This window comes from Candoia aspera, chromosome 1 (genome assembly GCF_035149785.1).
Source record: "Candoia aspera isolate rCanAsp1 chromosome 1, rCanAsp1.hap2, whole genome shotgun sequence".
NCBI classification, from domain to species: domain Eukaryota; kingdom Metazoa; phylum Chordata; class Lepidosauria; order Squamata; family Boidae; genus Candoia; species Candoia aspera.
In genome coordinates, this window is record NC_086153.1 from 79378758 (window position 1) to 79406624 (window position 27867).

The 27867-nt window shown below is 37.0% G+C and overlaps 1 protein-coding gene across 6 annotated transcripts in view; it reads right to left on the reverse strand.

Moving 5' to 3' along the window:
- QKI (QKI, KH domain containing RNA binding) overlaps positions 1-27867 on the reverse strand; it is a 123009-nt gene that overhangs the window by 65825 nt on the left and 29317 nt on the right. For all 6 annotated transcript variants that reach the window (XR_010068244.1, XR_010068242.1, XM_063307733.1 and 3 more), the window contains exons 2-3: positions 19503-19645; positions 2261-2377 (exon numbers count right to left, since the gene is read on the reverse strand). Coding sequence is in view for 4 of the 6 variants with exons in the window: in XM_063307733.1 (XP_063163803.1) it covers positions 2261-2377; positions 19503-19645 (260 nt within the window). In the remaining 2 variants the exon portion in view is untranslated. The remainder of the gene's footprint in view (positions 1-2260; positions 2378-19502; positions 19646-27867) is intronic.

Here is a 27867-nt window from a genome sequence, read left to right on the forward strand (position 1 = left end):
TACTTTTTTAAAGAAAAGAGTGTATGGGCGTGCAAGAAGATCAAGGTGGGGGATGTAGGTGGAGGATTTTTCTTTCAGTGGTATGAAATGTGCAGTACTGAAAGCAAATATACAGCAGTTAGAGGGGGTTTGTGTCTCCTGAGTCAGCTAGACCCTACTTCTCACACAATCTAGCTTTTGCTACTTGTCACTAGCTTTTACTGCTTCGAAAGTGAATTAGAAAAAGATCAAGGAGTTTGAGTCTATCAACAAGTTTATTTGTTTGTTAAATTTATACAGCCACCCATCTCACACAAAGTGAATAAATGGATGAACTATGTTTAAAGACAATGTATTTCTGAATATCAGCTGCTGGAGAGGGCTGTGGCAGTGAATGAATTAGGATATTTTAAACCAGAGCTGGACAAAACATAGTTTGCATGCAAGCAACCACTCTGAAATGCATGTTCTGTCTTCCAGAGTAGTCTTACCATAGAAGAGGTATGATTTACAATACAAAGAAATTTAGTTTTTCAATTTACAATTTCAGTATTCCAGTTCACAATAAACGTATTATATTCTTTACATTTGAATCATACTAATTAAACTACTTCTGGAGCAATTCAAAACAATTGCAACATTTAATATTTACACCTACAAAAAGATTAACCTTTGAAAATGATATTAGATTCTAGAGCTCCCTCATTATTAAAGAAAAAGTCATCTAAAGAAGAATGTCTTTGCCAACATGTTACTGGTTAAAATGACATTCCCCATTAGTTCCTCACTAATAAAAGTAACAACGAACAACAGATTCTATACACTGAAAGTCATCCTACACTGTATATGTTCCTACACTGCAAGGAGCATATATACGCATTCTTCTCATTGTTTCATGGTTTGAATATAGCCAAAGTGTAAAACTTTTACAGTTAGGCATAGAAATAGGAACCTAAAGCAGTGCAAAATGTGTCATCTTTCATGTTAACAGATGTACACAAAGAAATCATCCCATTTGAAGTAGCACTTAAAATCAAGTTTTTGGCCTTTTCTCTTCAAAAGGAACCAACTCAGTTTCCTTAAATTTTCTAATTATCCAATTTCCATTATAACCAATTTACAAATGTTAAGCTTTTAAACTATGTCATCTTTAGCCTTGCTTTTTTAAATTTTACATACTAATCAGAAGAACTTCATAAACATTTTATTTTGCATACTTATATTTATATTCTTATAAAGTGAAAGCTAAATTTAATACTAGTGCCTTAAAGTCTAAAATAAATATTAAAGTGTTGATATAAAAATTCTCCAACAATTACTACCTCTTAAAACTGAATCTATGTTTCATATCAAACTATCAAAATAACACTGTGTTCCTATATAAAGAATGAATCAGAAGACTTTATCTGTTTTTGAGTCAAGTGTTATAACCACGAAACAACCAGTGTTATTATAGTTGAAAAATCTTGAGCTCTTTTTCTAAGTAAGGTATTGTCTTTAGGATTTTTGCAATGAACATCTCAGCCGTAATTGTACAATAGAGGGGCCAAGAGTACAGACTTCAAGCATTGCTTCCAGGTCCAATTCAAGGTGTTGGTTATCACCTTTAAAGCCCTACATGGGAATGAGGGACTGTCTCATTCCCTTAACATCGACCCGCCCCACCCGATCATGCAGAGAGGGCATGTTGCAGACCCCGTCTGTAAGTGAATTTCGTCTGGCGGGGTCCAGGAGGTGGGTCTTCTCTGCAGTGGCGCTCGCCCTGTGGAACATTCTACCCCCGGAGGTGAGGCTAGCCCCTTCACTCTCAACCTTCCAGAAGGGTTTGAAGACCTGGTTCCGCCTCCTCGCTTGGGATGGGAAGGGCAATAGCTCTTCCTGGGGGTGGCTGGTGATGTAGAGTTCTCCCTACCAAATGGAAATTTCCCACTTGGATTCCAGATTTATATTTATTTATTATTTTAGTCTTGTAGGTGTTGACTTTATGATGTTGTGGTTTTAAAGTGAATTTTATTGTAAACCGCCCAGAGTCCCCCTTTTGGGGGGAGATGGGCAGTGATAGAAATGTGATTAATAAATAAATAAATAAATAAATAAATACAAATCAGTCATGATTAACCATCATGGTTAATCATGATTAACAGCTGATTATGATACATAATCTATTGCAACATAGTAACTACAGAGTATTTTATTAGTTTAATCATTTAATGATACTGGAAATTCTGCCATCTGTGAAAAAGTTTTCCTGACAATCAGTTGCTATTCTTTAATAACTTACCTTCTTCTTGTCTCTCATGGACCCTTTGCCTCGGACCATTATCTTACATCCTGTTTCAGCCTCAAGTTGTTTAGCTGTTAGCCCTCTAGGCCCAAGAATTCTTCCAACAAAATTAAACTGAAATTTTAAAGAAGAAAAATAATTACTCATAACACAATGAAAATAGTAACAGCAAGCATTCTGTAAATCTGTAGCCTCAGCACATACCTATCATTCTGAATTATTCCTTCAAAACAATGACAAACCTTTGTTTGTTAAAGTTAAAAAAGCACACTAGAGAACCGAAAAAAGCTAGTGTCGGTATTGGGTTACAACAGATGCTCAAATTACAAAGTATTAAGATTACCATAATTGCTAAACAATTGAACATGTGATAGGAATTGCAACTGTAACAAATTCAGTGACTGCAGATATCCAATGACTTATCAGCTAAGAGGAGGAAAGTATTATTGTCTTAGTGGGTGTGCAAGTTGGTTAAGAAAAGCATTATTGTGTTAACTTGCCATACCACACAGAAGGGGCATTACAGAAGTACAAGCAATACTACTTTTTCCAGTAAGCAAGGGCTAAGTCTCTTGTACAACAGTATGATTTAATTTTCCTTCTTATAGTGAAGATGGCAAAACACTGTAATGGTGAGAGTGAAAGCTGTTCTACAGGATGGGCAGAGAATGTTTGCTAAACATCTGACAGGGAAAAATGTTCTTTCCAACAAGCCCATTTTCACACAGAAATAAGATTTTGCTTATTTCATGCTGGCTATCAGTACCAAGGGACTTTTGTTTCAATTATTACCAGGTTTTCTCAGGACCATGCAAAGCAAGGCAGGGGGTTAATAGCCCATGATATCTTAAATATGTGAAGATGACTGGCTTCCATGAGAACATAAAAGCCTTGCTATAGAGAAACCAAAGCTTGCCTCCCTGCCCCCCAGTAATTCGATTCAATATTTCAAACGGCAAAGCTGCATGCTGGTCATCACAGAAATTAGGATTCCAGTCTCAGTAGAAATTTTATATACAATGGGGCATTTGCATGAACTCTCAAAAATTTAGACTGAACTAGCTCTAAAGAGCTTACTCACAATAATTGCAAATCTGTATACTGTATAACAGGTGGCTGATGACCTTAACTCTGAAAATTTCTGTTGCAGCTGGGATATGATTATTGCCATTACCATTAGCAAAATGTAAAATTATATTTGAAAGTTTATGAGCCCTAGCAGTGACATCTCTCTCCTGCTGATTCCAGGTCATCAAAGCTTAGAAGAATATGTCCAAATATTTAAAGACCTTAATGTGATCAATGCTAAAGCCATTAATTTTCTAAGAGTGGCAGGAATAATAGGCCTTTTAGGAAAGGTGACTAGTCTTGTTGTAGTTAATAACAAGCAGATCCTCACTGCAATAATGGGTAAGACCACAGAAACTCTATCTCAGGCCTACTGTATGCAAACAAGAGAGTTGCTGTAATGTTGGCATGCAAGTGGAAACAAATCTATTATTTAACAAGGGGAGGAGGAAATTCAGCTTTGTCAAAACAACCCTGCTTTTCCCCTTTGTGAATGTGGATTATGGGTAAAAGAAAAAGGTGAAGCACTAGATCAAGCCTGCATTACATTGTCTTCATGTCATTTCATCAACTACAACAAAAGGTGCTGCTCAATAAAATAAGCAAGCAGTTTGTCCCAGAACCTAGCTTTAGGGATTGAATCAAAGTCCTTTACATCAATAAGAGACAATCTAAAGGATCCCATGTGGGTGACTGTAATATTTTTCTATCAGAAGATGAAGGAGAAGGCAGTGATCAAGTGCTGACTGTCCCTGTCTGAAACCAGCTTGTTCTTCCATCAGGATGTAATGCTGCACCATCCAATCTTGAGTTTTCCATGGTGGTGCCTACTGTACCTTTGCTCAACAGACTAATCAGGCTGATGTTAGTTTGCTTCTTCCTATCTCCTTTTTTGTATATTGGGATTATGATGACTCAATTCCAATCTGGAAAGATGGATCATTATTTGTAAACAAGGATGCCAGAATTCACCATTCCATTTTTGCATTTAGCATTTCTACTAGGCACCGCCACCTGGACACAACACTGGAAGCCAGTTTGCCATGATAGCAGATAATATTCCAATGAAACTCAGACCATTGGTGAATCAGTAATCAAGGTGTGAAAATATTTGGCTCATACTCAGGAGCAATCAAGCAATGAGCTTGAAAGGTTTTAGAAAGAAAAGAAAACAAGACATTAAAAATCTTTCTTTTGTTAACTGGACAAGCTTCTTTCAGTTATCTCTCTAGTTCTATAGCTTTTTTTCATTTTCAACAGGTTTTATAAATTATTTTCCTTTCAAAGATAATTACAAATGATGTGGATTGGAGACTATGTATTCTCTTAAAACTTTCAAATAAGCTGTCACTAACCACAGCACACTCATGATCAAATCATGATTTTGAGGGCACTTGGTCCCTTAAGTCCAAGATGAAGTCTCAAACTCAATTAGTATCTGGAAGTTACTTAAAGCATCTAAGGTACACTACTTGGCACAAATAGCTGAGCTTAAGAAGTGCACTTCACTTCCTTGGTCCCCCCGATTCTCTGAGCTTTCTCTCTGGGGAATTAATCAGGTGATTTGCATCCAGTCTCTGAACTTGGACATTCATTACTAGCTTCACAGTGATGCATAGCAATCCAGAAAGAGGTACTATTACAAAGCAGACTAATCACCAGGGCAAAAACTATAGTACTGTCTACTGCATAGGAAAATATTCATCAACCTAATTGCTGAAGTTCTAGTAACACATTACAAGCTTCCTTTAAAAACAAGAAAACAAATAACTCTAGTGATTATACACTCCTTTCTTATTAGTTTTAGGTTCAATGCTTTACTGAATGACAGTCATTTAGTAAAGGGCAAGAGTCCTCTCCATGGCAGCTTCAGTACCTACAACATAGTCTTAAAATTCCACAGATGCCCACTGGCTAAAATGTTTGCATTCCCCTGTCTTACTGAATTTGTTTTACTACCTTGAAATCTTTTCAAATACTGAACTACTCCATATATGAGGCAAAAAACTCTACATAGAGCCCTTGTTTATACATTCCCAGGGAAGTAAAAAACCTGATGTAGACACCATTCACTTATTTGGAAAGATAACTAAGTCTATACTTCAAATGGAATCCACCAGGGAAAAAATGAGGCAAAGACAGGAAAAGATATATTTGTCACCCACGTTAAAAAACACATTTCATTATGTTAGCCATCAAAGGCTCTGCAATATATTTAGGCATCTCTAGTAGATAAAAGACCTAAAAGATCCTTAAGTGAATGGCCTGATGATTACCGAGGGACTTGAGTATTATCTAAACACAGACACCATTATCTCCAATGAGAGGAAGAGGAGTAGGTTTCAGGAGGAGAGGAAGTTGCGAGTTTCTTTTGAGAATCATGGCTGGAGACTTCTGGAGGAAACAAGAACCTTAAAGGAATAGATTTCATGTGACTAAGCCTATGAATTCAGGACTGATGTCCAAAAAGATCCCAGTGACTTGAAGCCAGTAAAGAAAAGTTAGCAATGAAAGTTCAGATTAATCATGAGAGAGAAGCTTTTACAGGTAGTCCTCACTTATCGACTGCCTTGTTCAGCAACCGTTCAAAGTTATGGCGCTGAAGAAGTAGGCTTACGACAGGTCCTCAAACTTGCAGCCATCGCAGAGTCCCCGCAGTCACACTATCGCCATTTGTGACCATCACATCCAGCTTCCCATAAGCAAAGCCAAAGTCCATTTCACTTAACGACGGAGTTGCTTAGCGACACAGTTGCCGGTCCCAATTGCTGTCAGTAAGTGAGGACTACCTGTATTTCTTTTCAGCATTGCTTGCTTAATTTAAGAAGTTTCCTATCTGCTTCCATTGCTCAGACTGTTTATCAGGTAAAAACTGTTAGTTTTCATACACAATTTCAGCCATATGTAACTTGTTGTAGTTAATTATCTCAATCCTTGCTTGGTTTCCTTTGTTAAAGTTTAAAAAATCCTTTCTTATTCCAATGAGGGATTTTGTTTTAAGTACCATATAAATTCAAAACCATCTAACAGTGCTGATTAAAAGAAGAGAACTGGAACCATTTATTTACATTTTTTTTTCCCTGAGGAAGAAGACTTTCCTGTTCTGATTCATCCAGATTCCAGGAGAAGGAACCAGCTCCCTACCAAAGAACAGATGGTGGTAGCAGTAACTATCTGCTTGGATGGACTTTCACCTGGAGAGGTAGCCATACTCAGATATCCCAGAAAGGATATGTGGATGTTAGTTGCAGACACTACCAACTGCCCCCAAATATAGTCCTAGAAATCAAAGTATTCTGGAATGCTTGTTCCTCAGTTTCCAATTTAATACTTTAATAATTAATATGAAGTAATCCACATCACTTCCCATAATACCATCATTGTAAAGTGCAATTATAAACAATTACATGTAGATAAAACCTTTAAAATCAAGTTTGTCACCTGGTGATTTCATGGACACAGCTATGTAATTTTATTAACTGCAGCACAAAACTGCCATTCTCTTTTTCCAGGAAATTTTTTCAACCCTATTTTTTAAAATATTAACCATATTTGGCATGTATAAAACTTGAAACTAGGAGTTAATTCTATTTATGCTCCTTGAATAGAAAAAGAAATGACAACCAAAAATACATGTTTAAGAAATGAAAAGGTGGATATACTGTGGAGTTAGCAGGTATTTGCTAAGAAAACATAATACAACTAATTTCTACAAATGTAATAAATTATACAGATAATAAAATGTTTGTGGAACCTGTTTAAAATTGCATTGATCTTGTCATTTTTTTTTACTGAATTGTTTATAGTGTCACCAAGAATAATGAGAGACAGAACAAGTATAGCACTACGTATGTTTATAGTATCCCCAAGAATAATAACAAAAGAGAGAACAAATACAGCACTATACGTTTTATCAAAACCACAACATTATTATGCTCTTGGTATTTGGGAACTATCCTTAAATCAGTAAAACAGAGAACACAAAAACATATACAGTTTTTGCAAAAAAAAAAAAAAAAAAGTTATTTTAAGTACTGTATTGCTATAGACATTTTTATTTTTTATTTTATTTCTCAAATTTCTATCACTGCCCATCTCCCCAAAAAGGGGGACTCTTTCTTTTTCATAAAGAAAGCTATAGAATGAATTATTTCAAAATATCTAAGAAAATATTTCTAAGAAATATGAAGCAAGATCTAATCTGATCTTATTTCAATAACATTTCCTTTAATACAGGGTTATGGAGAAAAACACATAAAAGCTCATACATAAATCCACCCATTTGGATTACTGCAAGGCACTCTACATACTGTAGGGCTGCCTTTGACCAATCAAAAATTGCAACTGGTACAAAATGTGGCAGCCCAGATACTAGGAATCAAAATTGCAATAGTAATATTACACCTTTTTTTATAGTTGCTGCACTTGTTTCAGTAAGTTTCTGGGTACAGTTAGAAGGCTAGTTTTGACCTATAGAACCTTATATGGTTTGGCACAGAGGTGATTATGTAGCATCTTCCACACATAGAAATGGTCTGCCTAATTCGTGCAGTGCAAACCTGCCATCAACATCTTTAATGTTTCCCAGGTATGTGAGATGAAGATGGCTACAACTCACAAGCAATGTTTTGATTGCAGCCTTCCCCACCCCCAACACCACCACACACATAGTATGGAACAGCCTTCTTCTAGAGATTGGGCTGGTGCCCTCACTGTTGGTTATCTGGAAACTGTTGAACTGTTCTGTAGAGCCTTTGGGGAGTGCATGGTCATCTCTGTGTCTATTGTATAATGGCAGATTTATGCACTTATTTTTAGATATTACATCTATATTATGAAGTTAAACCACAAGGGAGTTGTTTTCTGAGTCTGGCAGAATTTATTTATTTATTTTATTTTATTTTATTTTTCAAATTTCTATCACCACCCATCTCTCCTGAAAAGGGGACTCTGGGCAGTGATAGAAATAGAATGAATGAATGAGTGTTCTGAAAGTTTCTTTTGAACTCAAGACAAACTGTAGTTATTTTATCCCATTCGCAGATCACTGTTACTATATATGGATTTTTTTTTCCAGTGGCTGATGTTTTTGTGCGTTGGGTGGCAGGTAATGATCAGCATAGATTATCATTCTACCTATTCTTGGGCCCTGAGATGAAGAATAAGAGCAACATGCTTGTTCTCTGTTTCTATGATCATCTATAGTTGAAAAACTCAAAATACTTCATATTCTATCACATTAAATATAGAATCTTGGGCCATTTTAAACTTTGTCTCATCAGGAGATAACCGGGCTATTTTTTCCCAAGCTCATAGCAGTATGTTTCCCATTTCATTCACTCTCCTATTTAAACACATGTTTAATACTGCAATTAGTGGAACAGAAGTAAATCCACTAAACTGAACCCGCTTTTGGGTTATTATGTTGAGATGTTGGACTAAGGCTGAGAAGATCAAGGTTAAAGTATTTCCTTAGCCATAGAAACTCACAAAAATGACTTATGGGCACAGTCTACTTTACAGTGTTGTTGTGGAGATAAAATAGAGCTTGTCATGTAAGTCAGCTTGAGCTCTCGAAGAAAAGGTGGTATGTTAATCTAATAAAAGCTGTTTAAAGTCTAATAAAAGCTATTTAATAAAAAATATTCTTAAAACCCTATTTCATCTTATAACCTTAAATAATTTATCTCTGAAAATAGAAACAAGGGATTTTTAACATAGAACCCAACTTCCTGCTGACCCAAGCACCATAACGCCTGGAGTCCCTCTTTTGAGGGAGATGGGTGGTGACAATATTTGATAGATAGATAGATAGATAGATAGATAGATAGATAGATAGATAACCAGATTTTGTTATACCAGCCCAAAGAAATGTTGGAAAGAAATCATGTTAAAGAGCTAAGGACTCTCTATCAGCAGGATAGCTTTCTGAAAATAGACCAGAACCAAGGCCAAAGTTGTCATGGTGGAGAAGTCAACAAAATAAAAATTAATTTGAAAATCAGATGGATCTGGCTTAGAGCTGCAGGGGAAAAAAATCAGGGAAAAAAGCCCCTCCCTACTGTAGAAGCAGCTAGGCAGTAGCTTATAATAACACCTCCTGGTCACATGTCCCAGCCTGGGGTGACTATTAAGGGACTGCAAAGAATTGCAGCAGCCATACATGGCTTCCCTACCTTGTTATTCTTTCCAACCCAATGGAAAGTTGGGAAAAAATATGTAAAGGGACTCAAGACTTGGGGGTCCAAGTCAAAGGCAAGTTGCGGGTGCTCTTGGACTCACAACTTCTGCTGGAAGAGCAGGGGACAGCCATGGCCAGGGAGGCCTTTGCACAAATCCATCTTGTGTGCCAACTGCACCCATTCCTGTACAGGAGGCCTTGCTCACAATAACCCATGCCTTAGTCACCTCCCATTTGGATTACCGCAATACATTCTACATGGGGCTGCCCTTGAAGACCATCCAGAATGTGCAACTGCTCCAGAATGCAGTGGCATGTGCAGTTTTGGGTGCTCTGCGGTTTACTAGAGTAACACCACTGCTGCATGAGCTGCACTAGCTTCCAGTTGTTTTCTGGGTACAATTCAAGGTGCTGGTTATCACTTTAAAGCCCTACATGGCACAGGGCCAGGTTACTTGCAGGACCATCTCTCCCTGAGGCTATCTATCTGTCCTACTAGGTTATATAGGGTCAGCACACTCCAGGTCCCCTTCCTTAAATGTTGCTACCTGATGGGACCTCTGAGTTGTTCCTTCTTAGTGGCTGCCCCAGCCCTTTGGAACTGCCTCCCACCTGAGATCAGAGGGATCCCTACCCTTTTAGCCTCTTGGAGGGCTGTGAAAACCTGGCTCTTCCCCCAAGCATTGGGTAGGAGGGGTTTGAGCTGTGGGAATGTCTGATCTGGCACCTGGGGGGAGGGCACTTTCATTTTTAACTATGTTTTATGGATAGCTGTGAGCCACTTAGAATCATTATATGAGATAGGCAGCCATATAAGAGAGAGAGAGAGAGAAAGGCAGGCAGGCATGGTCTGTATATCCATCTATAGGATAACTTTAAAAAGACTGAATAGGACGAAATTTAGTGTGAGGGAGAAGCCAACAAATATCCAACCAACAAGTTTTAAAATGAACCAAATCCCACCAGAGCAAAGAAGAAAAATCATGAAAATTTCCCCCAATACATCCCTACGGGAGAAGCAATTCAGCAGTTCTAACTCTACTCTTCCCTCCCACCCATGTAATTTAGAATGAAGCTATTATTAAGGATTAGAGAAACCATGTTCTGCATGTTTTCCTTGTTTTAAAAAATGGCTTCCAAAATTATGGCCAGGGGCAATATGATGTCCCCAGAGTAATCAGGTTCGATTATGGGGGAGTCATTTTAGAATGACTTAAAGAATGGATTTTTTTCCCTTATACAATCCAGAGGAAAACTGATCAACGTGGGAGTTTTTTTAAGAGCGGATGTCTTTGAAAGGCTTTAGATGACAATATTCCTCCTAAAGCACCTCAAATCAGGCTGAAAATTTTGGCCTTGTCAACTCTAGTTGTCATGAGTAAGGATGGCGAGCAGGGGGCTCCCACCCAGATTGTCAAGCGCATGCGTAGCACTGAGGAACTGTTCAGCCATTCAAAGAGACACAGATCGGGACCGCCTTAACCTTTGGGGTTTATATGGCTGGGTTTTCCCACGCCTTCTCAGTTTGTTAGGATTCTTGTTAAGTACTACTAATAAATATTAGAGACCAAGTCATCGTCTCAGTGTGTTTCCTGGTAATCAGGACACTAGTGGCTGAAAGTGATATGACCTCTACACCCTTGTATAGGGGACAGAATGATAACCTAGATCATTTCCATAGCATAGCATACATATCAAGTCACTGAGTCAATGAAGTGTAATGCCCAAGAAGATACTGTAGTTAATGATATAAATATCTACAAGACCCAGAAATGAAAAGAACAAATGGCACAAATGCCCACTTGTTTGAATATTATCCCCAATTTTAAAGCATTTTCTCTTTCAGGAACAGTCCCCTAATTACTTGACTGAACTCATTTCATCATAATACTATTTTTTTCTTCTCATAGAACTCACTGAGAAGTTACTTGAGGTAATTTCAAGAAATAAAAACGTATACTCATAAATCAAATCCCTCAATATGAATGAGTACGTTATAGAGAATACATATTTCTGTTTGTAGAATGCAGACAAATATATTATTTATAGTAGTACCTCTTTAATTTGCTACACAATGAACATGAGGTTCATATCTCTCTTTTTTTTAAGTCTGACCTTCTTTGTCAGTTAAGTGGAATGACAAATACACCAGCTGTCCTTCTTCACTATGTGGGCTACAATACATTTGCTTCCTTTTTAAGGCCAATGCATTTGAACAACAAACAGCAGGGCTTAAGCCAGCTGCTAGAATGTGACAAGCACATATTTAATTCTGATCTCATTTACTGACCTTCTTCACTGACAAACTATCCTTTTTCTGCCATCAACTGACATTCTTTACTAAGCTGACACTGTCACTTCACTGACAGGACAACATGCAACTATAAAGCAGAAACTTAGAATACATACATTCCAGTCAAAGATATTTATTGGTGCTTTATTTGCTTGTAACTAGAATCTTTAAAAGTCTTGTAAATTGGGTTATCTTTATCCCCACTGAATTCAGTAAGATTTGCATACATAAATCTTGCAAAATCATTACAAGCATATTCATACTATTAGCCATCAAGTAAGGCTTTTATACATTTTATTCCCATCCACAGCTTATAACATTTTCAAGAAAACGTTTTTGCAACTATGTATTGATGACCTTCATCTTGAGAAGACAAATGTGTCGTCATTCTTACCACATTTTCATTATTTCAGTGTCACAGTTCTGTTTGTACAGTTGCAGAATTAGAATAATTTTAACATGATAGTTTGATCAACCATAATATTTACATCATTCCATCACCTGCACGTCTTCTGAATTAAACAAAACTTCTGGTAGTTACCAGAAGCAAAGGAAAGAAACTGCAGATTACAAAGGGAGAGGAACATATATTAATCTAAAATAGTTTAGAGAGCCATATAGATCAGCTGTGGCATCATAACCAGTACTTAGTACGCTCCACTTTGTCTAAAACAAAATACTTGCACATATCTAATAAATATATAAACATAGTGTAATGAAAAGGAACAATTAATTTCCTGCACTTCTTGGGTCATAGCAATTTTTAATTCAGCTATCTGCTAAAGGAAATTACTACAGCAGAATTTCCCTCAAGTGTTTCCAATGCTTACATTAGCAAATAAACTTGCTGTTCAAAATTACATAATTAAGTAACTTTCCACTCTGTTTTACCAATATGTTTGTGTTTTGGTTTTTAATATGAGCGACTGAGATAGCTGAATGAGCCTTATAAATTTGCTAAAACAAGTCAGAAACATTGCAATTTCATGAATTGAGGTTATTGGATAGTAAAAGGGTATTTCTCTTAGCATATGCAAAAGGAAATATATGTCAACACTTGTATCATGTCATTACTCAATTGATGCAACATATATACTTGTGTCAGGCATTAGAACATGAATATGTAACTGCATTAATTGTGGAATGATATGATGCACATATACACAGACATAAAATTCAGCTGTTCCTATGAATTTTCACCCAAACTGTGATGGTTATTCCAGACCAAGCATTATTTATTTATACAACCATTTATAGACTGACCACTTCTGAGGACACAAAGCGTAGTGGACTTACAGCAGTTGTGTTCCAAGTTTTAAACTCTAGCTACCGATGTAAAGTTTTAGCTTCACAGCAAATAAGCATAAAGATGTGCATGAAATCACATGCATACAGCCAACTGTTTCATGGTAATACCACCCAGCCATTATATTTAGAATGTGTATTATCATGCTTGCTTTTCAATATAATTACCATGACCTTAATGTACATTAAAAGAAAAATAAAACACAGAATGAAAGAGCAGACTTGAGGCATTAGAACGAACACAACAATATATTCAAAAGGTCTGGGCAAAATTAAGCTCTTTGTCCTGCACCAGATCAGATTTAAAACATGCCAGTTTTGCCTAAGTTTTCTGATAATTTAAAGAGCAAAATGAATTTTGCCCATATTTTGTCATTAATAATTACACAGGAGGAGGACAGCTACACAATGACAGAAATGCCTATGTCCCATCTACAGAGTGTGGTAATGGCAGAAGAAAAAGAGAACAGTCGAAAAAAAGAAAGCTAGGCTTTTCTTAAAAAAACATAAAAAATGCAAAAGGTGAAAGATATAGAAAGAGCATGGTGCCAATTGTACAAGACAGGCACAACATAGAATGCTGGTGGACTGCTGCAAAGTATATGAGTTGAACCTTCTTCAAATGGCCCAGCATGTCTGAAAGTCAGCATATAGAGAGAAATAGGTCAAAAACTATTTGAGCTTTGAAAACAAAGAATGAATTTTAACCCACTATTTAAGGTGAGGAAAGGTCATTATTTTTTGTCTGTTCACAGTTAAGTTAGTAACTAGCAACAGGGAAGGTGGGTGATAGCTTACAAAAATATGATTTTAAAAATATGACTTAATATGTATTATCTGAGCAAGAACTAAAGAGTAGGAACTGAGACACCTACTTGGATAGCAAATGATCATATAAAGTTGTTTTAGGAAATGACTTTTCCTAAGATTGCATCTATCTTTGCCTACATTCAAGGGCCCAAGGCAAAGTGTGTAGTATGTACTCCTCCATATACTGCTAAACTACAATTCCCATCAGTCTCAGAAAACATAAGAAATGCTGCAAATTCTTTTGGCAGTATCTCTGGTCAAATGTTTTACAAATGTCAGCAGAATTCATGAAGCATCTCCCTGTATGTATCTGGCAATGAACTTCATATAGAAATGTCTAAATGAACATAGAATAGAATGAAAAGATTATATACAGACTTTGTCATACAATGGGGGTGAGACTGACTATTGAGATGTACTATAATGAGACAAGGAGTATTTGAAGATCACTATGATAACAGATGGGAATCAAATCTGAAATTCAGGAGTTTCTTAAGGCAATGATCCATCTCCATTGTACAATGCCTAAGCCCTTCTCAACATTATTGAGAGACACAGAATAAAATGTAGATAAAAATTGATCTTGATTAAGCTGAACTTTTTTCAAGGGAAATTTTGGACCGGAGAAGACTTAATTTTAGTACATAGAGATACGGTATGTACTAGGTACGTCAGATCTGAGTAGAGAGTCTATACAAATCCTTGAAATGTTTTTGAAATGGGAGACAAGGTAGATGATTCTTCTTCTTCCTCTGTTCGGCTTTCCTAGCAGGGTTAACTTTATTTATATATCTGAGTTTCTGTGTCATTTTGTTACAATAAATGTGCAACAAAACTTGGAACTTGGAGAATGAAATATTTTGGTAGGTTTCTGAAAACTGGAGGTCTGTCTTAGAAAGCTTAGGAACCTCAAGCTAGAAGAACATTTGAATTTGGCATAAAATAAATGCTTCTTGGAATGTTAATATATATAACAACCCTTTGTGGACTGTTGGTTACAAAATAAAGCTGGTGCTCATAAACACAATGTCAGAGTCAACAATACTTATTCACTTACTTATTAAATTTCTCTGCCACTATTTAACCAGTAGTGTCTAAGGAGTGGAAAGAAAATTAATCTTTTCATCTTTAAAGATGTCATCTATTCCGTTCCTAAATGTTCAGAAAAAGAACTGGCCAGATAAAGCTAGATCTATATGCTAAGAGCAAAAACATACTGAATCCTTAGCAATACAATTTGCACTATTCATACATAAGTATGAACAAAATAAAGAGAAGCAAGATTTCGTAATGTGCACACTTAAAAACACACACAAACAGCCCACACGCTCCACAAAGTATGACGGAGAATGCTTAATCTATGGGGCTGCTATAAAAGGATTTTATCTAATATGCAGTTACTAATCATTAACATGAGCAAATAGGAACTGAAGTAAAAATACCTTCATTATCCTGGATGTAGGTATGCAAAATATCTAATTTTTAAGCACCCCATGATCAGTTTAACTTACTTTTAGGTTATCCATTGAGGTTTTATTTCAATTGCTGACATTTTCTAAACTCAAACTAGAGAAGACCGAAAGTCTTTTCAGTTACTTGACACATTTCTTAACTAAAAAAAATAAGTACTTTAATTAATCTGTATTAGAGTGAAAAACATTGATTTAAAAGAATTAACTTTTCATTCTAATAAAAAAATTAAGCAGTCAAATCTTTTGCAACTGTCCTGTTTCAAATGAATTAATCGATCTAGAATGACATACATATTCCATGATACTTGAACAATATGGTTATCTCCATTAAAAGTCCTTCAAATGAATTGCTCAGGAGTCGACTGTTACTCTAACCTACGGTGTTGCTGGCGAAAGTATTTCCACACTTGTATACATATGCAACTCACAGCACAGTAAAATGGCCACCAAAAATCCATATTGTATCTGTTAACAACCTGCAGCAACATTTAGAGTTATAAAGTACAGCAGGTTAGCATGACCAATCTCAAAGCTTGTTAGTTCACATAACTAAGCATGTTTCTTGCTTTTCCAACAAGAATTCACCTGCTTATCGGACTACTGACTGAGAAGCAGGACTTCATCATACCTTATCAGCTCTGTTTTATTTATGAGTCAATCTAATGTTGAATGGATCCCCACAAAATACATCAAGTGAGCTTCGTCCAATGCTTCCAGTGCTTTTTCACCTAGTTGGTGGCAATGCTGACAACTATCAGAGATGCACTACTCCCCTATGCAAGTGATGGTGACCATAGTCACCAGCTCTAAGAAAAATTTCCAATAGCACACAAGTACTTTAAAATTCATGGCCTTTAATTTCCCTTACAAACTATGGGATAAAATGAAAGTAACTTGAAAAAAACAAAAGTATAAACATTCAATGCACTCTCTCAAGGAAAGTCATCCTACTCTATAGCTTCAGATGCCACTCCCTCACAGCTTTCTAAGATGTGTTGCTACCTTGGGGGTCACAAACAACATAATACAGAACTAAACCAACACAGATCTGGGATGATCACTGATCTTTAATGACATCTATATAAAGACTGAAATATAGCAATTAGTCTCTTCTCTTTTTTAGTTAAGATCAATCTATCAGTCTGTTAGTGATAAAGAAGGAAATACTCCTACGTCTCTACTTCACTAGCACATCCTGCTCAGCCACGAAGTTCAACAAGTGATCTTGGACCAGTCTTGTACTTCCATATTTTCTTAACTAATCTTACCTCCTGGATGGTAGCCAAAACAAAATAGAATGAGAATGAATTGTGTAAAACACCATGAGCTCCTTGGAGGAAGAACAGGGTTTTCTTAAGCACTTTTTACAATAGATATGAAGGAGCTACTAATATTTCTATGACATTTAATTTGATATACTGTCAGAAGTCCTAGTGTATCAGAATAGATATAGATGGAGAACAAAGGCTGGAAAATGCAGTTTCTCCATGACCACCTTAGACAGAAACAAAATCTGAATACAGGATTCTGAACTAATGTACTATTGTCAATCTTAATTTCCCTACCCTATATATAATTTTTAATGTAGTGATATGATTAAAAGTTATGTTAATAATACAAGTTATATTTAATTTAAATAATTATAACAATTCAATGTAACTGGTAATAATTAATTCGCTAAAAATATTTATTTACCTAACAGTAGAAAGTCTTTGAATTGAAGAGCATTTCCTATTTGTTCCTATTACATATTAAAGGCACAGGCTTATTATTACATAACTATTAATGAAACAAGAAAAACAACAAAGATTTGTATTTAGTACTAACAGATTTTTACAAACATATTTTGCAGGATGTACTTTTTCCATAAAATCTTCAATTGCACATCCAGCAGTATAATTTAAATTTTCTTTTATTAAAGTGAGTAAAGATATGTTACATGGAATAAAACAATTTTCTTTTAAACAAAATACCAAAAGCTTAATCCAATGAACTAAGGAGAATATACCCACCCCACAAAACATAACAGTACTCTCTTCTCCTTTATCAGCAAGTAGAGAGAGTATATTAGAAAAATTAGTATGTATGCACTCTCCTATGCCAAGCAACACATAGAAATTGGTAAGATGGGATCAATGTCTACACATTTTCTATATATTACTACTGTGTTTCTTAAAAACCCCTGCATACATTAGGATTTCATATGTTAATCAAAGCATCACCTGGACAAACAAATTAAAACATATTAACAATGTACTGTCATTGAATCATACTAACCAAGGAATAGAATTTAATCTGAGTCATTTTCTAATCAAACTATGACATTACTGAAAAAAATATATACATTAGTCAGGAGCGCCTGGATTTTTATAACTCAATAAACTGTTTTTAAAAAATCAAACTATGAAGTTTGTATATGCTTACTATTAAGATAAAATACCAATTCAATTGAAGTGTAGTTCTTGCAGCTCTACATCATATAGTTGGGGGGGGGGGACAGTGAAGTATCTTATCAAATCTCATTCACCTAGCAGGCTAAGCCATGCCTGTTCTTATGCTGTGGTGAGAGAAAGCTCATGAACCTTTTAGAACTACCCCAAATCCTGCAGTACTCTGGTCTTCAGTGCAATAAGAGCTTAATTTAAGTCCTAGATAAAGATATTCTAATTGAACCACACCAAAAATATTCTGTTGTGCATATATTTCAGCAATATTCACTGTCCTTTTTAGAAAAGTATGTGAAGACTGGGATAATCAGCTCTCTTAAGAGGGTAAGTTGAGTCAGATGTTCCAATAATGAGATGACAATCAGATGTCAGTTTGGGGGGGGGGGGGAGAACCCATGTGTGTTGATTGCCACTAACAGAGTCTGCTCTTCATGATGCTGGTTTGTAGACATGGGTTTGTAGACGTGACCATGCCTGATCAAGAGAGATCTTAGGAGAATTCAGAAAAAGTGTTGTTCATGCTCATGAGACTGGAAAAAAGTACAAAACCATTGCGAAAGATACTAGTCTCTTATCATTCCTCAGTCAGGCAGATAGTGTACAACTGGAGAAAATGCAACACCACTGTTATTTGTCCATAGAAAGCCACCCAAGAATAAGGCATAAAATACTTTGCAAAGGAACTGCAGGCCACTGTTACACTGTCTGGTGTGTTGTGTTTTAACTGAACATTCTGTAACAACAATCCGCATGAGTCCACCATAAGAAAAACATTGAACAAGAATGATGTGTGAACTGGATAAGGAAGGAGGAAACAACTGCTCTCCAGAAAGTTTACTGCTGCCCATTTAAAGTTTGCCGAAGACCACCTGAATGATACAGCAAGCTTTGGAACAATGTGCTGTGGACAAATGAGATGAAAGTGGGAACTTTCTGCCATTAGCTAGGAATGTTGCTTTTAAAGAAAACAAAAAACTGAACTTCAACAAAAGAAACACACAAGTATACACTATCTACAGCAGAACAGCTAAAATAGAAGAAGTTGTATTTTCATTGGTCTTCAAACTTCTTCAAATGGGCCAATTGGATGAGGAACCAATCAGGAACTAACTTTCTTGGACTCCTGTAACATGAATCAATCAGAGATCAGCTTGACAAATTCAAATACAAGAGCCCAATCAGCCTATTTCAGTTGTCTGTGAGCTGCTGAGAGCTATGCCACAAAACAGCTCACTCTGCCTCTGAAGATGCCAGCCACAGCTGCTGGTGAAACATCAGAACAAAAATAAAACTAACCATTGCCATTCAGCTCAAAGCTCATCACTGAGACATAGTATGCTGTGGGCTGTTTGTTTAATCAGAATCTCTTATCTAATAACAGAATTTATAAAAAGTTCAGATCACACTGTAGGTAACAATACTGCAGGATTATGGATAGTTGTAAACTGTTTGCAAACTTTCTTTACCACCTTAAAAACAGCAACATCACACTTGCTATAAGGCCATAAAATAGCAAATATAAAGTCTGTTCTAAGTATCAGGCTTACCTCTCAACAGCATTCTTGGATCCACAAAACTTGTACAACAGAGGTCACACAAGAAAGTACACTACAGAGGTATCACATGAACCATAAGAAAGATTAATTGAATAGTAGATACTTACATCTGGATATTCTTTTACAGGCACATATAGTTTCTCTTGTAGTTGTACAACAGGTCCCACAGCATCAGGTAACTCTGCACTTCTCTTCTCTGTACTACCATTTAATGTATCGTTATACATGTCTTTCCGTACTCTGCTAATTTCTGTAGGAGGAAAAATATATACTGTGTGTTATATTAGAAAAGTTAAGAAACAACAATATATTAATTTAAGTGCCATCTCTATTTAATCAATAATTAGAAACTGAACACACAAGCATATATTTTAAAAACATTTGTTTTCTGAGTTGAAAGTACTGAATTGAAAGTACTGATGGCCAGCAATTAGGATCTCTGAATGCACTGAATCTCTGTTGCTGACCATCAAGAGTTGCTGACTCTGAGATTTTATATAATCTTGCCTTTGCATTTCCCAATAGTCTTGGGAAAGAACTGGTTTTGGGCTTACAATCCACATATTCACTGTGACCAGGATAAGGCTTTGATTCTCAGGCTTGCAAAGCACATAGCCTACAGAGTTTCAACCCCCTTCCCACTCACCACGATGCAGCAGAAGCAACTTTCTAATTTACCTGTCAAATATGCAGAATATGCTGAAAGATGGGACTACAGGTTCAGCCCACCAATGATTCAGCCCACCAATGATTCTAAATCAATCTCATTCCTGGAGCTCACGATTCCTGAAAAATGCCACTACCAAAGTCAGACAGAACTGGACTACATAAATGACTTTACTGATGAAAACTTGCACAAAAACTTCACCCACCAGTCTTCATCGACCACAAGTTCTCCTACTGTTTTTGATGAGAAGAATTATATTACCTCCATGTAGGCTAATTACTGGTTTCTGAACTCTGTATCTATTGCATATTGTTACCCTTCCCCCCTCATTTTTGAATTATTGGAACAACTGTAGAAGGCAAACATTTTTATCATATCAGATCTCAGGGGAATGTACAGTCTGATTTGCCTAATGGAAAGACACAAATATTTTTCTTTAATATTCATTACAAGAAATACCACCTCTCCCCCAGTCCTACTATGGTCCCTCATCGTGGTGGGGGTGAGAGGTTATTCCCCAGAGGGATGACCAAAGAACACTAGAAATGTATGCCGACAGTATACTCCCAGCAGGGTCACCCAAAGCATGAAAGTCATCTCAGCTGCCTAGCTAAAGAAAGCAGACATTTATACTGGGCAGCACAGTGATATAGGAAAATTCTGGAGACAGATGATTGCTTCAGTGACAATCGCAAAGGCCTCATTTCATACTGCATGGGAGAAAGCAATGATAAACCATTCCTGTATTTTACCAAGAAAATCACATGGGCAGACAAGACAAAGTGACTGCTCATATAAGTGCTGGATGATGGGCCCCTGAGGTCAGATGGCACTCAACATACTACTGACGAAGAGCTGCGGATCTTTCAGAATACTAATGGTGTTTATGATGTGGCTAGATTAAAGCTTTTGGGATGTCTAGTTGCTGGTGCTACTATGCAGGAAAAGAAAATCTTAAACTGCAAAGACAGAATTACAATGGGAACAAGGAATGTAGGAAATGTAGGAAGAAGGAAAAGCTCAACACAGTGAAAGATTAAATGGACTGATGAAGCATTGATATCTTAAGCATCAGTGAATTGAAATGAACTGGAATTGGATACTTTCAGTCCGAATAACGTATTGTTTACTACTCAGGGTATGAAAAACAAATAAGTGGTATTTCTTTCATAATCAGGAAGGATGCAGCAAAGACTACATTTGGGTACATGTAGCCATGATGTAAGCACTGGCACATTCAAGCATTCACACAATGACAGTCGAGAGGCCAAGCTCTGGTTACTGCTTTAATGAAGCCAAATGTCCAGCACAAGGGAAAAGCTGCGAATGGAGAATTCCTGCTCAAACCTATATTAAAACTACATTCGCTTAATTACCCTTTACCCCTCTTTCCACTAGCGTACGTCACCCCCTTCCCAATCCAGCTGGTGTCTCTGATGTATCTCCTTTCCCTGGCCTTGATGTGTTAACGCCATAAATTCCTAGCCATAATAATGCAGTTCACACTCCAACCCGGCACCCCTTCCCATCTGGCGACACGGAGTCTGTTACCACTGATAAGAAAGTATTGGCAGATGCTCCGATAAGGGGTTCTGTGAACCTTCTGATTGGAGGGATCTGACACATGATTGAATATCATTGAATGAACAACACTGTAATAAGATAGTGATGCAGAAAAAGAAGAGATTGACAAGTTTTATGGTCAAGTTCCATTTGAAATCAAGAGAACATGCAAGCAAGATGTGCTGTGAGTGGATTGAAACTGGAATGCTAAAATTGGAAATAGTAAGGAGGAAAACATAGTTAGACTGTACAGCCTAGAAACAGAAATAAAGCAGGAGAATGACTTATCAGTTTGTGCAAAACCAATTATTTCTTCATGGCTAACAGCCTTCAAATAAGCAAAATAACACCTATCTTCATGTATAATACCAGGTGGCGTACACAGAAATCAAATTGACTATATTACTGGGTCAAGGAGGTAGACGACCTCAGGTATAACAGCGAAGACACGGCTAGGGCTGAACTCGCCATGTCTTTGCCAGCTCAGCTCTGGCATGAGCTCCTCATGTGCAACATCCGAGTCAAGCCAAATTGGTAGAACAAAGCCAGACAGTTTCCATGATCTGATCTTGATAGTAGGTATACCCACTATTTTCAAGGAAAACATCAGGAATTGCTTTGAAGTCCTAAACTAAATTGTTAGGGAGCAAGAGGAATTGGGAAGTGAACTCTTAAGAAGTTAAGGATCAATGTGAAAAGAGACTGCCAAAGATCAAGAAAGAGAAGAAAGCAAATTGGATGGTGGAAATTTCCAAGGAAAGAGAAGTCAAAGCCCCCAAAAGACAAAAATCTTAGGAAGGAACTTCTCAAAAAAAATTCAGAGAGCTGTTAGGAGAGACAAGCATTATTATTATTATATACACAACAACGTGAAATCAGAGCTGCCAGTTCTTCAGCTGGTGTTGGCCTTCATTTGCACTGAGTTCTTCCCAAGAACCTAGGATGTCATAATGTATCAACATAGTATATGTGTGGATCCAAGCAGTGAGGCCTTTTGTAATTGACAGATGGATATTTTGTCGATGTGCAGATTTTCTAAGTGCCATCCAAGATTTTTTGGTGTGGCACCCAGTATGCCAATAACCACTGGGACCACCATGGCTGGTTTATGCCATAATCTTTCAACTTTGATTTTCAGATCTTGATACTCTGTGATCTTCTCCAATTCTTTGTCTTTTATTCCACTATCCCCTGATATTGCCACATCAATTATCTACACTTTCTTCTTTTCAACCACAGTTAAATCTGGTGTGTTATGTGCCAAGACTTTATCGGTTTGCAATCGGAAATTCCACAAGATTTTAATCTGCTCATTTTTGACTACTTTTTCAACTATATGTTCCCACCAATTTTTCATTACTGGCACATGATAATTTTTACAGATATTCCAGTGAATCATTTTGGTGACTATGTCATGTCATTGTTTATAATCAGTTTTTGCAATCTTCTTGCACGAGCTGAGTATATGATCTAGTGTTTCTTCTGCTTCTTTGCACAATCTGCATTTTGAATCATTTGATGATTTTTCAGTTCTGGCCTTGATTGCATTAGTTCAAATAGCTTGCTCTTGAGCAGCCAAAATCAAGCCTTCAGATTCTTTTTTTAATGTTCCGGTTGTAAGCCATTGCCAAGTTTTATCCTTATACACTTTCCCCTCCATCTTTTGTAGAAATTGCCCATGCTTTTCCTTGTCAGCATTCTGTTCATGCCTCCATTGTTGTGGTGCAGGTATAGTATCACTACGGGGATGTAGTACATAGTGAATAGTCATCAATTTTCTTGCTTTTCAGTTCAAACTGTCCAGTTCAGCTTGTGTTCAGTCAATAATTCCAGCAGTGTATTCTATTACAGGTATGGCCCAGGTATTGATGGCTTTGATGGTGTTTCCACCCTTCAATTTTGTCTTTAGCAATTTTCCCACTCTTACTATTCATATTATTCTTATTCTTATTATTTCACACCCTTATTTTATACAAGGTGGTCTACATAATGCTCCCACCTATTTTACCACAACACCCTTGTGAGGTGAGTTGGGCTGTGAGAAAGTGACTGGCCCAAAGTTACCCAGCCAGTTTTCATGCCTAACGGAAGACTAGAACTCATGGTTCTGTTACTCTATTAGAACAATATCTGTAAAGTGTACATTGAAGAGTGAAACAATCATGGAAAAAGGAGGGAAGTTTTTCAAGAACTCCAAATTCAAAAGGCGGTTCCAACCTCAAATCTGTATGCTAAAAGTCACTAATGGACAGGTAGTAACTGATTCATAGAAGATCAAAGATGTAAGGTGTGTACCAAAATTCTGTACAGTAAGGATGTCAATATCCTAATTAGAAAACTATATACTGTACAGAAATATAGTAAGCAACAGAAGAATCAGCAACGTTTCTAACCAAACTATGTTACAAATCTGGCGAACAGCATAATGGCAAGCAAATCAGAAGTCAGTCTACATATCAATACTACAGAAGGGAAACTTAATAGTGTGCAATGTATCTCACAATATCCTTAAATTCACATGCTAGCAAAATAATACTTAGGATCATCCAATGCATATTAGAGCCCTACATGAAAAAGGAGCTGCCAGAAATTCAAGCTGGTTTTAGTAAAGGCTGAAGAATAAGAGATTATTTCTAGTGCATGCTGGATAATTGAGAAAGACAAAGAATACTAAAAAGAAGTCAATATGTACTTCATTGACTATACTTTGATTGTGATGAGCATGTTAAGCTGTGGAATGTGCTTAGGAAAGTCAGAATGCCAGAACATCTTATTGTCCTTGTGCAAAACCTATGCACAGGACAGGAAACTAGTCTGGATGGAAGATGGTTAAAAATAATAATAATAATAAACTGGCTCCAGGAGTGAATTTATTTCACTCCTTACTTATTTAATCTATATGCTAAATATATACTGAGGAATCTGGATTGGGAGAAGATGGGCATGGATTTAAAATTGGAGGAAGGAAACATCAATAACCTGTGCTACACTGATGACTAGGGTGAGGATTTCTATGACCTAAAAATGTTAGAAATATGCAAGCATTTATGACCTGAAAACCGTTTAAATATGACCAATTAATCCAAAAATATTACTTTTAAAGCAAAAATATGGCTTTACAATTTTTCTGAAATTAGCACCCCATTTTTAAAAATCTGTGCTTACACACACACACAAATTAAAAGGTTTATTTTTTTCACTTTCAGTGCAGAAGTGCTAGTATTGAAGGAATCAAATGAACATTTTGAGAGTAAAATGGTCATCCCTGGATTTGTTGTTGTTTATTCGTTTAGTCGCTTCCGACTCTTCGTGACTTCATGGACCAGCCCACGCCAGAGCTTCCTGTCGGTCGTCAACACCCCCAGCTCCCCCAGGGACGAGTCCGTCACCTCTAGAATATCATCCATCCATCTTGCCCTTGGTCGACCCCTCTTCCTTTTGCCTTCCACTCTCCCTAGCATCAGCATCTTCTCCAGGGTGTCCTGTCTTCTCATTATGTGGCCAAAGGATTTCAGTTTTGCCTTTAATATCATTCCCTCAAGTGAGCAGTCTGGCTTTATTTCCTGGAGGATGGACTGGTTGGATCTTCTTGCAGTCCAAGGCACTCTCAGAATTTTCCTCCAACACCACAGTTCAAAAGCATCGATCTTCCTTCGCTCAGCCTTCCTTATGGTCCAGCTCTCGCAGCCATATGTTACTACAGGGAACACCATTGCTTTAACTATGCGGGCCTTTGTTGTCAGTGTGATGTCTCTGCTCTTAACTATTTTATCGAGATTTGTCATTGCTCTTCTTCCAAGGATTAAGCGTCTTCTGATTTCCTGACTGCAGTCAGCATCTGCAGTAATCTTTGCACCTAGGAATACAAACTCTTTCACTGCTTCTACATTTTCTCCCTCTATTTGCCAGTTATCAATCAAGCTGGTTGCCATAATCTTGGTTTTTTTGAGGTTTAGCTGCAAACCAGCTTTTGCACTTTCTTCTTTCACCTTCATCATAAGGCTCCTCAGTTCCTCTTCACTTTCAGCCATCAAGGTGGTATCATCTGCATATCTGAGATTGTTAATGTTTCTTCCAGAGATCCCTGGATTAGTTTTCATTAACAGCAGAACTGCATTGGATTACCACGTGCATCTTGAGGTTATTGAACTCAAAAATCCTTCTGTTGTCCACCAGTATGTTCTTGTATCTGGAGAAACTCCATTTGATCTCACAAGAGGTTATAGGAACAAATTTGAAAAAAGCAAACTCATCTGGAGAAAATTCTGGCTCGAAGTCTTCAAATTTTGCTTCAAGTCCATTTAGAACATTACTTACTTTGCAAAGTGTTGAATAACCCAGATTAGCTTGCAGCACTTTGCAGTTTATCACTAATTTTTTCAGCCATTTCCCCTTTGCTTGCTTTAAAACACCTTCAGTTTCTTTTACAATGTTCAGTGCATCATTAAGCTCCATGCCTACAGTTCCAAGGTTGGTGATTACTCTTGATAATCCACTGAAGTTAGATCCTAGATATGCTAAGTTTCCAGCCATGGTTTCAGAAAAGGAATCTTGCACAATCTTGATGGAGGAAGATTCACAACAGTCAAATTCTTTAACTATCTGCTGCAAGGAAGCATAATTTGTGAAATAATACATAGCTGCATCCAGTCAAGTCTCCCAATGTGTCATGACAGGTTGGGGAGAGAGAGGCAAAGTAGGAGCAATTTCTTTGAACTTTTGTATTCAAAGTGGAGCTTTAATGAACATTTTTTCCCATTCAAAATTATCTCCATCAGGATAGTTGCTATGGATCTCTTTGGCCACTCTGTGTAAACCATGTGCAAGGCATGTGATATGGATCATTTTTGGATAAAGAAGTCCCTTGTCTGCTTTAGTCATGTATGGAGCGGCATCTGTTACAAAGAAAAGGATATTTCCCCTTTTTACACCATCATAGAATCGTCAAGAGCATAACAATAGTGGAATTGCTTACTTTTTGTAGAGCTTCGCATATTAGAAGAAATACTTCACCAGGCTTGTCACATTTCAGAGTGCCAATAATAACACTGGCTACATATCTTCAGTTTACATCACTTGTTTCATCTATTGAAACCCATATCTTATTGTTGTCAACAGCAGATCTTATCTTTTCTAACACATCTTCATAGCAGGCAGAGATATAATTTTTCCTTACAGTTGATTCATTTGGGATCGGGTGACTGGTGTACTTCTCCAAAAAATGCCTGAGGCTACCACTACCTAATTTCCTTAAGGGAATATTTGAAGTAACCATTATTGTACAAAGATCCTTAAAAAATTCTGACTGGGTATTTGATGAACCTGCAATTGTTCTCAGCGAAGGTAAATCTTCCTAAACAACCTTGTGTTTTGCGGTGTCCCAATGTTGTTGAATATTAAAATGCTTTTGGGCCAATGCCTTAATTTCACACAATTTACAAAACAAAATATCACCAATGCTACTGAAAATCTGCTCCCCAAATTCTTGAACAAGATGCCATAATTTCACACTCCCTTAACATCTACTTTTAGGCATGTTGAAATCAGCTTGCAGCTCTCACTTGACTCCAACACCTCGAACACACACACACCTGAGTTGGGGAGCAAATGAGAGAGGAAAAAAAGGGCAAATTCTCACTTTTTTTCAGGTCTGGTCATGGGAGAAGCCTCTGCCTGCTGAAGTCGTTTTAAAAAAAGTTGCTCTCTGTCTCTTACACACACACACACACACACAGAGAGAGAGAGAGAGAGAGAGAGAGAGAGAGAGAGAGAGACCGACCGACCTGAGTTGGGGAGCAAATAAGAAAAAGAAAACAAAACAGGCAAATTGTCACTTTTTTTTCAGGCCTGGTCAGGGGAGAAGACTTTGCTCCCACCCCTCCCTCCCTCAGACACACATACACACCTCCCTGAGTTGGGGATTGAATAAGAAAAAAAAAAAGGGAAATTCTCACTTTCTTTGCTGGCTCAAACTTTGGCTTATCAGGAGGGTTACCAATGACCAAAGTATGACCAAAATATGATGTCTGTTACAAAATTAAGCAGAAATATGACTTTTCAGGCAAAATAAAAAGCATCTAATTCTCACCAGATTACTCTAAAACATGTTTTAACTTACTTATAAATTCAAATAAAGGTTCCAGAAAAAATATGACATGTCATAGAAATCCTCGCCCTCCTGGTGATACTACGCTGATAACTACTGTATTTCCTCAGAGGTTAATAGTCAACTAAGCTCCCAG